The sequence below is a fragment of the Saccoglossus kowalevskii genome, chromosome 11 (genome assembly GCF_978046115.1).
Source record: "Saccoglossus kowalevskii chromosome 11, keSacKowa6.1, whole genome shotgun sequence".
Lineage (NCBI taxonomy): Eukaryota > Metazoa > Hemichordata > Enteropneusta > Harrimaniidae > Saccoglossus > Saccoglossus kowalevskii.
In genome coordinates, this window is record NC_140651.1 from 5,264,606 (window position 1) to 5,280,567 (window position 15,962).

Consider the following 15,962-nt stretch of genomic DNA (forward strand, 5'->3'; position numbering starts at 1 on the left):
ATCAAAAGATATGACGTATTCAGTACTTAGTTTGATTGGCTTTATGATTGAAGGTTACGCCCTAGAGTCTTTTTACTGCTTTGTAATTGGTTAGAGTTTTGAAAATGAATAAAGAGAGTTTGAGTTGGTCTTGAAGAATACTCCACGACAGACGCAGTCTTGGGCAGTCGAGTCCAGTCTGAGAGTCCGAGAGAGTCCAGGGGCGAGCCTTGAAGCAGTCCAGTCTTGGGCGAGTCTTGGTTCAGTCTAAGGGAGTCTTGGAGACTTTTCCCCAGGGCGCTGTGTCTTATAGAGTGCTCCAAAAGATCGACTAAGACGAGAGTTGAAACGTATTTCGTTGTGTGTGTCTTATTTGACTGTAAAGTTAAAGTGACTTTCCCGATCCCGTACCTCAAGGGGACGAGATAGAGAGACGAGACGAGTTTCCCCCCTGAAAGTGTGGAGAACCCGAGAGAAAGAGATTTATCCCCTGACAGCAGTAATACAAAATACTAGTAATTTGCGACTTGTGTATATTGAATAAAAAAGAAGAAAAATCATCAAAAACTGAGCGGACCTAACCTGGATTTTACCCATCAAGTTTTGCAAAATTTTAGTTTTTGTCTTGTAATTTAGGGTATTTTTTACCTAATTTATCCCTTTTAAATATCTATGAAAATACCCTTTTGGTTATAGGTATGCTAATGTTGTATTTATTCAAGTAAGCTATTGTAAGGGTTGAACTGGCTGGACAACAGGAAGTGCTCTGCCTGCCAAGCTTCAAATAATGACATAACATCAGTACTGTCTATCTTTAAATAATCTCCACAATTGCGACAAAACATATGCAAGTTATTGCAGCTTCCTGCTGAATATTAAATGACTTCAATCGTTAATTGCGTGAGTATATCAAATTTTCAAACGCAATGTCCACAAAAAAACTACGAAACGTTCACGCAACACTGTCGACGCCATTTGACCTTTATATGCGAAAAATCAAAATAATGACAAATACTGCTATAAATTTGCTCACTATATATTCATAAACATAGATATTGTAGACCAAAGTAGAAGATACTAAAAATGCTGTGACTCAGGCGAAAATTGGCCGACTTGAATGACATTACGAAATGACATTACGAAAACACATAAAACAGATAAATGCGAGTGCGTTCTGAAATGATCTTCGAGTTAACGTGTGTCAACAAACTAACAGCAAGTTCTGCCAAGGCACGCATCCTACGGGCATACTACTCACAGTCACTTGGGGGCTGAAAATCAATAAATACTAATTTTAAAAAAAAAAAATCATCCGCTATACGTATATAAATAAACAAGTTGTGAAACACGGCACCTAGTAAATCGACATCCTGTCGGTTTCAAATGTCGATTTCTTACCTTAAAATGCAAAACAAAAAGTGCAGAGGGGGTCAGGTGTTACGTTAATAACCATTGTTCATAATCGCTAACTTGGTTTTATTCAAAACTGCACAAATCGCGAGTTTTCTGGTGATATCCGACAATTTCATGATCGAAAATGGCCAGCAGCCAGAATCAAGGGGGATTCGCACAGAGTTCTGGGTAAATCAAGTGCGCATACTCATTTTCAGCCAATCAGGCGTGCCGTAACAGCGAGTATTTCCTTGATTTACCCAGAACTCTATGCGAATCCCCCTTGATTCTGGCTGCTGGCCATTTTCGTTCATGAAATCGTCGGATATCATCAGAAAACTCGCGATTTGTGCAGTTTTGAATAAAACCAAGTTAGCGATTATGAACAATGGTTATTAACGTAACACCTGACCCCCTCTGCACTTTTTGTTTCGCATTTTAAGGTAAGAAATCGACATTTGAAACCGACAGGGTGTCGATTTACTAGGTGCCGTGTTTCACAACTTGTTTATTTATATACGTATAGCGGATGATTTTTTTAAAAAAAATTAGTATTTATTGATTTTCAGCCCCCAAGTGACTGTGGTACTACTACTAGTATCTTAAAGTTTCAAGTCTGAGAAGCTAAATAACCAGTCGGCCATCGAACGCAAAGTTACGCTGCAGGACAACAGCTACAAACAAGACAATATGCGAAGTATGCAAGGAGACAACGATTGTTTGTCAGTAATAATTACGAAATTCATCGAAACACGCTTAAACCTACCTCGAACTTCACCTCTGCAGCAGTACATGTGTGGTCAGCCATTTTTTCATCTGGAGTTCTACGCTTGCGCAAAACATGAGTTTAACCGCTTTGTAAGACGCTCTGTGATTGGCTGAGTAAATTGCCTGGTTCTGGAACGAGAGTTCCTATGCGGGTTGTTCAGATCCCGGTGGCTTTCACGAACAAAACCATTCTTGCAGCAAAATAATTGTAACGTCAACAATAATTAAAATAAATAATAATTATTGTAAATAATTAAAATAAATAATAATTATAGTAATTATATAACAAAAATTAAAAAAAAAAATTAAGCCAACCAGGATCTTATTTTAATCAGATTGAGAAATAACCTACCTTACTGTAGAAGTATTCAAAGTTAAAATGACTGAATATTCTTAATATTCTTAACAAGTGTGTTTCTTAACCCATGCTAACTACTGTTTCCTCCCGTGCGTGATCGCAAATGGGTCTATCCGATATGCAAGCATATGTAGCTTAATTCCCGTACTTCGTGCAGCGTGAACACTACTTATAACGTCTAGCATTCGATCAAAATATTTATTATCGTCGATGAAATTGCGGTGAGGTATATGCAATAGTGTGTGAGCCATTTTAACAGGATTGTTATCAATATTTAGTTTGATCATACTCACCAAAATCGTGTCGCTGTATTAATGGAATTAACTTGAAATGGACAACTCGCCTTAGCCCTGACATTCTGGTTAGTACACGTCCAAGTGTATTCACCTTTCTCATCGGATATTTGGCTATTTTGGCACATGTGAGTTTTGCATTCTGTGTAACCAATGGTAACAGTAGTTCCACCGTCATGTGTGGTTGTAGCAGTAGTTCTACCGTCGTTGATTGTGGAATCTACATAAAGAGGTTGTTTACATTATCACCGAGATAAATCAAGGACACTAGATATAATAATCAAATACTTGTCACCGTTAATGAGAGAAAACAAACATATACCTGGCTAGGATGAGATGAACATTGCTTATATCACATACATTTGAATGGGGGATAAGCAGAGTAATATATACCTGATAGGTTTAGATGAGTTGAGTACAGCTGATAAGCGGAAATGAGTGAAATATTGCTTATATAATATTACCCTGGCTTAGGGAATGATCAAGACAATATATATATCTCCTTTGCTGGAATGAATGAAATATTGTTTATCTACCCAACCGTATTGTCAATGAGTGTGAAGTATTTCATATTGTTTTTGTACAACATATATTGTCACTTGCATACTTGGGTAGAACAATAACTATGCCAGCATCTCTCTTCTATCATGACAAGAAAAAAAATAGCCAAATTGAAGCGTGGAAAAATTACCCAACTTTCTGTTGCCAAAATGACACTGTTCCACATCCAGTAGCGTAGTATCTAGATTTAAAACTATTGCATTATATCATATATTAATAGATATTCAAGTATTCAAGTAAGTGTTTTTTTGAAACAAACATTATTGTACCTGTAGATCCAGTTGTGGAATGCCTAATTCCAGGCAAACATAGTGATATATTGCCACATGCTATAATATTTGCTTGGCAGGGATGATGTTCATAACGACTTGAAGCACATATATATTTTATTTCAATGGAAGTCATTTCTCCCTGCATAGATATCCAGGTCTGACAATCATCATACCTGTATAGTAAAATGAAAATGGCAGTGTTCAATGGTCACAACATATTTTGTAATTTTTTGTCTCTCTCTCTAACAAACGAAAAATCAAATGACAGCTGCTCTTTAAAGTAAGAAGAATTCAATTTCAGACTCAAATTATAGTTTACATAATGTCCATTCAATATGCAATTTATAGCAGGACCTTCCCAAGATGCATTGGCAATTTTTTAAATAAATGCAATTAATAACTCACAAGATATCACCAAGTAGCAAATAACAAACATGCGACTAATGTTGAAATTAGGTACTACTGTATGCATTTAACTGGGTATATTTAATAAAACCCATGAACGCTGCATGAACAATTAGGAAGTAGAATCGATTCGCATTACGAAACAATTTCAACGTCGCTGTTTTTGTTCTGATGCAACTTTACCTCATGGTTTTAGCCATGCTAATATTCACAGTTAAAGACGACAATCTCAAGTATGCAATGTGTCAATGTTTTCTATATGTATACTTACTCTAGTTTTATATGGTATGGTTCAGTGAGATCATTTGGCATCTCAGTGTCTATTAATAATCTGCAATAAAAATTACATTGCATTAACATGTGTTTGTCGATTACTATCAAATTATTAAACAAGTTTAGTAGCTTTCTTTTATCTGTCTTCAGCATCACAGATTAGATATCCTGTTTACGCCATACAGCAACTTATGCAAAATATATAATATATTAGCGTGTATTCTATTAGGAAGGTGAAATTGGTAAACCTGAATTTGAATACGCAACCCTAATAAAGAAGTGTCACTACTGATTTCCCCCAAAATTCATTATCCTCATATACATACTTACAAATTGAAATTATCAACAAACTCGTCACCATTTATACAACACAGATCTATGTGGTGTTGAGAGTTACTACATTCGGCCGAAGGGTCTTTTTCTGCGGATTCAATACTGCCTGTTGATGATTGAAATTCACCATTTTTAAAGTTGCAAATAATTTTATTTGATAAACAGGAGTAGACAAATAACATAAGCATAAAGGCACACTTCTTCCAGGATAGCAAAAGGAAACGAATCATTGTAGCCTCCACCAATTTAACCATTCTTTTTAACTATAAGAACAAAATGAATTTATATGTTTGTGGATATATGGGGTTTGCATTAGTGTGTTAACTACCGTCATAGTTCTTGATCTATACATAGAGAATATAATGTTTCAATTCAATTCAGAAGACGTTCATATCTTCTTATTATTTTGAGGTGATTAGAAAAACACCAAAACTGTCGATATTAATGACCGATTCCCTTCATATTCGGTGAATACATATATTGGGACATGGGATCATATGTTTCTGAACAATACAGTTCATACTTTGATTATAAATTCATTTATATCCCTGCACTTAAACTGAACCACTTCTGGTCATTTTGCTCTGTTTGTGGGAGATAGACGACAATAACACAAAATGCATGCTAACTAAAAATAATAACCTTCCAGTTTCAAAGAGAAGGTACATACAACCAATACAATTGGTAAAACCACTCTGCCATAACAAAGTATGTCATTAGAGAGGGTACGAAAACAGTTTCAAAGAGAAGATACATACAACCAATAAAATTGGTAAAACCACTCTGCCATAACAAGGTATGTCATTGGGAGAGGGTACAAAAACAGTTTCAAACAGAAGGCACATACAACCAATAAAATTGGTAAAACCACTCTGCCATAACAAGGTATGTCATTGGGAGAGGGTACAAAAACAGCACTAGTGCAAATGGCCACCAAAACGGTTACCGAGTATGAATATTGCACTAATCATGCTGTACTCAATCAAAGTAAAACCACCACTGGGTCAAGTAAATAAAATAAATATGCATGTACAGAAGTACTACATCTAATCCGTAAACAATGAACAAATTGCATATATATACATACACACACACATATATATATACACACACATACACATACATATATATATTTGGATAATCACAAAATACAATCAAATTAATTATAAGGATTTAAGTATTGCTCCACGTAAGCTTTTATAATATCTGACCTCACCGATGCCGTTAAAGTGAATGCCATGGCGGCCGAAAATTGTTGCCGTGTTGCTAAAAACACGCCTATGCTTCCAGAAGTGTCCATAAGCCAGGCCCCCTAACTCCACCTCTAAGATATTGTTTAACTGAGCCACACGTTCGTTAAAGTTACTCCGAGCTGCTGTGACGCGAGGGAAAACCTGACACACGATAATGACCTTGACGTTCATGCGATCATACAAATGACGCACCAAGTTAATTAAACGTGACCCTACATTGGATGCAGACAGTGATGCTAAATCATTTGTACCCAACTGTAAAATAACCACGTCTGGGTTGAAATCCTGAACGACGTGTAAATCGAAACGCCGTATCTTTTCCACCGTACGCCCTCCGACACCATGTAATTTTATTTCTGCCGAATTACTCAAATTAAACGAAAGCGGCAAAGCGCGTGCGTTGCGTCCACTTGACATGGACGTACTCAATCGCGCCACAAAAGAATGACCCAAAATTAAAACTTTAGGCTTCATGATGACTTAAACAAACGTGTGAAAGGATGCCTGAAACCTCAACGGCGGAACGATAACCCCAGGTAAACCAGAACTTGCCTTAAAATTATCAAAATACGACTAAAATTGTAGAAGAAACAAACTGCAAGCCGGCAAGTTGACGGTGTAGTTCAAAAGAGGTGGATCAATGTTGCTGCCCCCCTCTAAGGCACAATTAAACAAGAATGCGCCAACTATAGAGGGCGCTCTCCGACTGGTATTAAAATACAATTGCATGTATATAAATCTGATTATCTGTCTATAATCTATGCTTTTCTTGATAGTTTAGGGGACAAATGGCATATTCGAGGCAAAGTGGGTTCACAGGCATATTGACTAAAGCCGATCATTGCTGCTCACAGCTATATTTTAAATTATTGTATATGTTAATAGTGTTCTTTCTGGTATGATGTGTTTTCTTTCTCTTTTTTGTCTTGGTTGTGTTTTACATTTTACTATCCTGCAATGTTCAACTACAGCATAATCAGATTGTTAAATAGGGTCACAAACCAGACTAGTTTTTAAAAACGTCAGAAAAACAGAAGGACAAATGAAGTCATCCGGCAGGAAATTTGCCAGACTAACTTTTTTCGGGTCAATTTAAGGTCGCTATTCTGAAAATACATGTTATACGTGCCTTTGTGCGTGTATTTAGCCTCGGTTTCATTTTATAACCCCGCTTTCACTAATTCAAATTAGAGTAAAAAATCAGCAGGGAATGTCAAGTATCAAGCAAGAGGGATAATTGCCAAACACAAATTTTCTGCCCAATTTGGAAACTCGGATTTTGAAAACAGATGATATATAGGCGATCAAGTCTGCATTGATTTTAGTTTTAGGCTACGTTTCCCAGTAACTATGGCAATCATACAACTGAATCAAAAGTGTATGAGCTCAAGAAGATAACGTTGTCACATGTGCAATGCTTGTTAAAAGTATTGATATTATTTAGCTACTACTTTACCTAAAGGCCAGTGGCCTATTGTAATAAATTATATTATACTAGCATTTCAATTTCCTGAATTCAATAACACCTGAATTCTGATTAGCCGATAGCTAATTTTTAATTAGGCAATCTGTCGTTAAATAGTTGATATACCTCAGTGTTCAGAAATGGGCCTCAAACGTGAATAGAACATAGCATGGGTAAATCCCGCTGTCAACTGAAAACGACAAAAACGTTATTTTGCGCTACGGACATAATATGAGGTTATTGCGAGGATACCGTAAAGTATGCACGAAGACAGTATAGCGGAATATCGGCCGACGAGCAGCGGAGGTCTATGCGACGGCGTACTGTCTGAGTGCATACTTTACTATATCCTCGTAACAACCTTATTATTATACATCTTTTCCTCCCAATATACATTTGAATGCCAAAACCCAAAAAGTGCTTGACTTTTTTTATAATTACACTAACGACGACAACAAAAAATGATTGCCAACTGCAGTGTATTTCTCGTGATTGTAAACCGTAATCGGGCGAACGGCACTAAACGACGTCTGTATTTTTGTTGTTGAAAATTATGTTAATTACGCCGAGGTTACATATATCATTGTCGCCCCTGGCACGAATAAACATCGCAACACCAAAATATGGGTGCAAATTTACGCAACCACTAGATGTATCTATAGTCGCTATATGCTTGTGCATTTCATTTAACCATGGAAGGTGATTTAACCAAGGTTGCAAATTAAACGTTTCAGATGCTGTATAACATTTGAACATGTTTTTTTGTCTTTAAGGTTATTGTCATGAATTTGTTTTCGCTTATCTGTTGACCGACTTAATTAGTTGATTACGAGCGAATTGCTGTGTTATGTCCGTCATCGTTTAGGTCTATTTGAAGTTTTGGACGGAACTTGGCTCAGTGGTTTAGAACTAATTACAAGATACCGTCGCTATTCTGACATCCGTAGTTATTAATGTAGTGAACGATTAATCAAAAGATATGACGTATTCAGTACTTAGTGTGATTGGCTTTATGATTGAAGGTTACGCCCTAGAGTCTTTTTACTGTTTTGTAATTGGTTAGAGTTTTGAAAATGAATAAAGAGAGTTTGAGTTGGTCTTGGCGAATACTCCACGATAGACGCAGTCGAGTGCAGTCCTGGGCAGTCGAGAGTCCGAGAGAGTCCAGGGGCGAGCCTTGAGGCAGTCCAGTCTTGGGCGAGTCTTGGGTCAGCCTTGTGATAGCCTTGGGGATTTTTTCCCCAGGGCGCTGTGTCTTATAGAGTGCTCGATTGATCGACTAAGACGAGAGCTGAAACGTATTTCGTTGTGTGTGCCTTATTTGACTGTAAAGTTAAAGTGACTTTCCCGATCCCGTACCTCAAGGGGACGAGATAGAGAGACGAGACGAGTTTCCCCCTGACAAGTGTGGAGAACCCGAGAGAAAGAGAATTTCCCCCTGATACGTTTTGGATGAACCCGGGCAGGTGTTTAACACACATTGACATCCTGTGAAGAGAAGTGAATGGCGAAGATGCGTCTTTCTTGCGAACCGAACTAACTGGCTCGATGGCAGAGACGAAACCGCGCTTGACGACTAACATCGTTAACAGTATGGCACCGATGAACGACGCTGAAGAGATGAAGACCTCTGAACCCCTTATGAAGGATGAGTACCGGATAGGACTGTATAATTAAGAATTGAGCGACATTAAAGACAAGAAGATGACAAAGAACGACCCGGAATAACGCGACAAGAGAAGAGACGCTTATAGACTTTGATTAGAACTTTAGCTATCTGTGTATTGCTTAGAGAACTGCTCGCTGGACACTGTAACTGACACTGTGTAACTCAGGACGTTGAACTCTTTTCCAGAACCCTAACCCTATTGCTCAGTAAGGCAATGTATTGTTTGCTTTTTCTATCTTTTTTCTTACCTTTTTTTTGTGATGTCGAATTGTATGTATGTAGGCGCCCAGATCTTTGTTTTGAAATGATATTTAGTGACGTTCGAGGTCCTTTATAACGATTTAAGCGCGTTTCAGTGGACAAGTATTTGCAACACAGTGTTTTGAGTTTTGTGGAGTTTATAGTGTTTTAATGAGTTCATGAGTACGTATTATGATGGGAGGAATGATGCCCCCACGAGTTTTTTAAGAGTTTTGAGATTTGTCGAGTACAGAGATACCGACGTTTTAAGAGTTGTTTTTTTATGTGTTGTTTTCCGGAATACTTCTGACGCTTTTTGAGTTGAGAGCACCTTTGTAACGTTTTTTAATGTCTTTTTGAGATGGGAGTTTGGTGCGCTTATATACGTATTGTTTGATAACGCAAGCTTTTGTTCATGATTGACAGGTTTATGTAACATAGTAGTTTCTATCGTTTTACTTTTCCCAGTCTTATTGCCAGAGAAGTAATGTATTATGAAAGCGAATTTGTCTTTGCATTCTGTTTCCACGCCGTATGACTTTTGTTTAGATAAACGACTTGTGAGTTCAGTTGAAGTTTATAAGCGTATATGACAGGAGTTTGATTAATAGCTGTTTATTAATTGTTTATTAGTTACCGCTTTGCAATGCTTTAACCAAGAGACGCATCCCTGGTAATCACGTGATCATGCTGTCGACTGCAGCGATTGGCTGATCGCTTGGTTACACCGCCACGCCTTAGTTTTTTTGACCTTTTGATATAGAGTTTGTAACCTTAGTAACGGAGAAAGTGAAGCGACGGGTTACCTCAGCGAACCTGTTTGAGAAAAGTGAGTCGATTGGTAGCCTTTCCCTTTTTTTTTGATTCATAACCGTTGATATTTGAAACTTTATAACCATTGTATTTAGACTTTATAATCATTGTACTTAATTAGTGTGTTTTACTCTTTTTGATTTATACCTTTTATTATTAGTATTGTATTTAACCCTATGACGATGAGTGTCTGACGGTATCTTTGATTTATGAACGTGTAATGCCGAGAGGCATATCTCAGTTTGGGTGAAGGGATGTGTCATGAATTTGTTTTCGCTTATCTGTTGACCGACTTAATTAGTTGATTACGAGCGAATTGCTGTGTTATGTCCGTTATCGTTTAGGTCTATTTGAAGTTTTGGACGGAACTTGGCTCAGTGGTTTGGAACTAATTACAAGATACCGTCGCTATTCTGACATCCGTAGTTATTAATGTAGTGAACGATTAATCAAAAGATATGACGTATTCAGTACTTAGTGTGATTGGCTTTATGATTGAAGGTTACGCCCTAGAGTCTTTTTACTGTTTTGTAATTGGTTAGAGTTTTGAAAATGAATAAAGAGAGTTTGAGTTGGTCTTGGCGAATACTCCACGATAGACGCAGTCGAGTGCAGTCCTGGGCAGTCGAGAGTCCGAGAGAGTCCAGGGGCGAGCCTTGAGGCAGTCCAGTCTTGGGCGAGTCTTGGGTCAGCCTTGTGATAGCCTTGGGGATTTTTTCCCCAGGGCGCTGTGTCTTATAGAGTGCTCGATTGATCGACTAAGATGAGAGCTGAAACGTATTTCGTTGTGTGTGCCTTATTTGACTGTAAAGTTAAAGTGACTTTCCCGATCCCGTACCTCAAGGGGACGAGATAGAGAGACGAGACGAGTTTCCCCCTGACAAGTGTGGAGAACCCGAGAGAAAGCGAATTTCCCCCTGATACGTTTTGGATGAACCCGGGCAGGTGTTTAACACACATTGACATCCTGTGAAGAGAAGTGAATGGCGAAGATGCGTCTTTCTTGCGAACCGAACTAACTGGCTCGATGGCAGAGACGAAACCGCGCTTGACGACTAACATCGTTAACAGTATGGCACCGATGAACGACGCTGAAGAGATGAAGACCTCTGAACCCCTTATGAAGGATGAGTACCGGATAGGACTGTATAATTAAGAATTGAGCGACATTAAAGACAAGAAGATGACAAAGAACGACCCGGAATAACGCGACAAGAAAAGAGACGCTTATAGACTTTGATTAGAACTTTAGCTATCTGTGTATTGCTTAGAGAACTGCTCGCTGGACACTGTAACTGACACTGTGTAACTCAGGACGTTGAACTCTTTTCCAGAACCCTAACCCTATTGCTCAGTAAGGCAATGTATTGTTTGCTTTTTCTATCTTTTTTCTTACCTTTTTTTGTGATGTCGAATTGTATGTATGTAGGCGCCCAGATCTTTGTTTTGAAATGATATTTAGTGACGTTCGAGGTCCTTTATAACGATTTAAGCGCGTTTCAGTGGACAAGTATTTGCAACACAGTGTTTTGAGTTTTGTGGAGTTTATAGTGTTTTAATGAGTTCATGAGTACGTATTATGATGGGAGGAATGATGCCCCCACGAGTTTTTTAAGAGTTTTGAGATTTGTCGAGTACAGAGATACCGACGTTTTAAGAGTTGTTTTTTTATGTGTTGTTTTCCGGAATACTTCTGACGCTTTTTGAGTTGAGAGCACCTTTGTAACGTTTTTTAATGTCTTTTTGAGATGGGAGTTTGGTGCGCTTATATACGTATTGTTTGATAACGCAAGCTTTTGTTCATGATTGACAGGTTTATGTAACATAGTAGTTTCTATCGTTTTACTTTTCCCAGTCTTATTGCCAGAGAAGTAATGTATTATGAAAGCGAATTTGTCTTTGCATTCTGTTTCCACGCCGTATGACTTTTGTTTAGATAAACGACTTGTGAGTTCAGTTGAAGTTTATAAGCGTATATGACAGGAGTTTGATTAATAGTTTTTTATTCATTGTTTATTAGTTACCGCTTTGCAATGCTTTAACCAAGAGACGCATCCCTGGTAATCACGTGATCATGCTGTCGACTGCAGCGATTGGCTGATCGCTTGGTTACACCGCCACGCCTTAGTTTTTTTGACCTTTTGATATAGAGTTTGTAACCTTAGTAACGGAGAAAGTGAAGCGACGGGTTACCTCAGCGAACCTGTTTGAGAAAAGTGAGTCGATTGGTAGCCTTTCCCTTTTTTTTGATTCATAACCGTTGATATTTGAAACTTTATAACCATTGTATTTAGACTTTATAATCATTGTACTTAATTAGTGTGTTTTACTCTTTTTGATTTATACCTTTTATTATTAGTATTGTATTTAACCCTATGACGATGAGTGTCTGACGGTATCTTTGATTTATGAACGTGTAATGCCGAGAGGCATATCTCAGTTTGGGTGAAGGGATGTGTCATGAATTTGTTTTCGCTTATCTGTTGACCGACTTAATTAGTTGATTACGAGCGAATTGCTGTGTTATGTCCGTCATCGTTTAGGTCTATTTGAAGTTTTGGACGGAACTTGGCTCAGTGGTTTGGAACTAATTACAAGATACCGTCGCTAGTCTGACATCCGTAGTTATTAATGTAGTGAACGATTAATCAAAAGATATGACGTATTCAGTACTTAGTGTGATTGGCTTTATGATTGAAGGTTACGCCCTAGAGTCTTTTTACTGTTTTGTAATTGGTTAGAGTTTTGAAAATGAATAAAGAGAGTTTGAGTTGGTCTTGGCGAATACTCCACGATAGACGCAGTCGAGTGCAGTCCTGGGCAGTCGAGAGTCCGAGAGAGTCCAGGGGCGAGCCTTGAGGCAGTCCAGTCTTGGGCGAGTCTTGGGTCAGCCTTGTGATAGCCTTGGGTTTTTTTCCCCAGGGCGCTGTGTCTTATAGAGTGCTCGATTGATCGACTAAGACGAGAGCTGAAACGTATTTCGTTGTGTGTGCCTTATTTGACTGTAAAGTTAAAGTGACTTTCCCGATCCCGTACCTCAAGGGGACGAGATAGAGAGACGAGACGAGTTTCCCCCTGACAAGTGTGGAAAACCCGAGAGAAAGAGAATTTCCCCCTGATATTATTACCATGCCTCAGAATTACATTTGAAATGAAGTTGGTATACTATAATAACAGTAAGCACTGCAGTCTGGTATAACCCCTCGATATTGCACAATTTAAGCAATAAATGCCAAGAATTGTGCTGTATCTCTTGGTATACCCACGTCCGGCGATAGTTTAATTCCTGAATATAATATTATTATTATTAATATCATGTATCAGATCATGAAAAAAATATGCATATGTATGGTGTAAGTGTGATTATTGGAAGTGATCGATGCAGACAAATCAAAATATTGGTGTGGAACAACATTCGGTCTGCAAAACAAACTGACCTGTAAATCCATTCATACACATCATAGATTTGGTTCAAGAATAGCAGAAATGCTTGATTTTGATTATTTGGTTATCTTGCATGGGATCACGAAACAAATGCACGTCTGTTCACGTCATAGTATTTATCTTGAGGTGTATGATGTATGCAAGTGTAAAAGTGGTCATACGCACCAAAAATGACTAACGTAACGTTATGACGTTTCTGACGTGCCTAAACATGCCAGTGAAGGTAGTTTTACACGACGCAATTCATAGGCAACACACAGAGCAACGAAAAAGGCAATTCGGTGACAATAAATGTTATACGAGGCATAGCAACTTTGTGACGGGCGACCAGTTGCCTGAAAGCAATCGTGGCGGTTTTTCAGATGACGTTGCCTGCTTGTCTTGGTGATGCAATTATATTAAGAACACGTGCACGACACAACTCACGAGTGCGTTGTCTCGTAAATTACACCATGTTAACTGGCCTAAACGAGTAAGCATTCTTTGAGTTAAAATTTTTCGAATGTTTCAAAAATGCACAAGAATGAGGGGGAGGGTGTCTAACGTGCAACAATTTATTGACCTTACTTCTACCTTGACAGAGGCTAGAGTTAACAAATTTCTCTTGTATACGACAGACACTGAATCTACGTTCGTATCATCGTTGAATGGACTGTCGTAAAATACTCTCGATTGTGTATAGAATAGAGACCCCTGAAAAATAAACATTTTGCTGGAGAAATGATCTTGATAAAGTATAGTATTATCCACTGCATCATAATTAATGATTTAGTGTACTAATTTAAAACACGCTTTTCTGATACCGCTTTGTGACTCTTCTAAAAAATATCTCCTTTTTTCGCAACTACGACGATTCTTTATTCGGGCATCGTTTTTTGAATCAACGTTCACTTCATTGATAGAGATGATATAGTTTGTGAACAATATTGGTTACCTCCATTTAAAAATAAATAAAATGCATTGTTGTCAATACTTAACAGCTCTCAGAAACTTAAAGATTTGATTATCTCCAAATATTCTATATTTTTATACAAATAATATGTAAAAGAAACATTAAAACATTAAACAATCGATATGAAAACGTGACTTTGCTTTGGTACATAAACATTAATGTACAATTATTAACGCGAATGACAAGCAAGCACTACACCAATATAATTGGATTCATAATCCACGTTTTAAAATTTTGCATTCATGTGGAGACCTGGTCATTAGCCTGGTTACCTTCATATTGTTTCGTGGATCCGCCAGTTCTCGCCACAATATTGCTTCGACTTTGCTCATTAAATATGCAAATATATTCGAACATCACGAAATAAAAGGCGGTTGAACTTTTACTGTGTGACAACTAACAGTCGACGCAGTGCGTGCTAAAAAGCATGTTTGTTAGCATTAGCATATTCAGATGTATGTTATATTTATCAGCCAATCAACGTCACGGCCACCCACTGACCGCGGTGGCAAAATTTAGGCAAAACAATAGAAACAATAGAAACAATAGAAAGGTAACCACGGCAGGTAGATGGTCATGTACTTTCAATTTCACTAGCAGTAAAAAGAGAGCCACAGACAACTTTCAAATTCATAATTCGTTGTGTTCTACGTGAGATGACAATCTTTCTGTTGTGTCGGAATATTGAGTTTATACTCCAAGTGCGTTTCTACATATGTAATTGTTTTATCGGCGTACCATGATATAAGAGGTAACTTACTAGGCTGGTACGAAAGTCAGGGGTCAGTAGGTCAGATTGTTTTATTGTAGCGCATTGAATACCGCTGCGTGATAGATTGAAATGTATATGCCATACACCCACAACAACAGCAAGCCATGAGGAAGTGAAACAAATTAAATTCACTGCGTCATCGAAATGTAATTTTAGTACAACAAAGCTCCGAATATGAATACCGACTGACTTAGGTTGATGATTGGGTGGCACAATTCTTACGGAATAATGTAAAAATTCGATAAATATAAAATAATTAGTGCGCAACGACCCTCTGACACTAGTATATCGATTCCCCGGTCAATGCAGATTTAATGAAATGAATACTTACACAGCCAGACAAGAAAATACAGCGATCAACAAGAAATATGGTAGCTGTATTCACTCGCTTACGTAGATTTTGTTCGCGGACCACAGCTACGAAGTAAAGCATGAATGCTTGGACCAGCTCGAGGTATACGTCCTTGACGTCATCTCATTTAAATTAGAAATGAATACAACCCAACTCACTCTTTTCATTCATTGTATTACCTTATTATTTGCCAACTAAGCGTGTCGACAACGCAACAAACACTGTAAATTCTATCCAGGTTATTTAGAAAAATGATGTCGTGTAGGACGTCACTTTTGTGACGGTTTATTGTGCACGTTCGATCAGGTCTAAAAACTACAGGTATTGCGGTCGTGTAGTGGTAACACAAGTGAGGAAACAAGGTGGAA

General features: G+C 37.9%; 1 protein-coding gene across 1 annotated transcript in view; it reads right to left on the reverse strand.

Moving 5' to 3' along the window:
• LOC100376012 (adhesion G protein-coupled receptor G6-like) overlaps positions 1–15,711 on the reverse strand; it is a 33,270-nt gene extending 17,559 nt beyond the window's left edge. Inside the window, exons 1-5 of the mRNA XM_085505656.1 lie at positions 15,574–15,711; positions 4,632–4,897; positions 4,300–4,359; positions 3,621–3,796; positions 2,791–3,010 (exon numbers count right to left, since the gene is read on the reverse strand). Of these exons, the coding sequence (XP_085361782.1) occupies positions 2,791–3,010; positions 3,621–3,796; positions 4,300–4,359; positions 4,632–4,897; positions 15,574–15,675 (824 nt within the window). The 5' untranslated portion in view covers positions 15,676–15,711. The remainder of the gene's footprint in view (positions 1–2,790; positions 3,011–3,620; positions 3,797–4,299; positions 4,360–4,631; positions 4,898–15,573) is intronic.
• Positions 15,712–15,962: the final 251 nt, after the last annotated feature.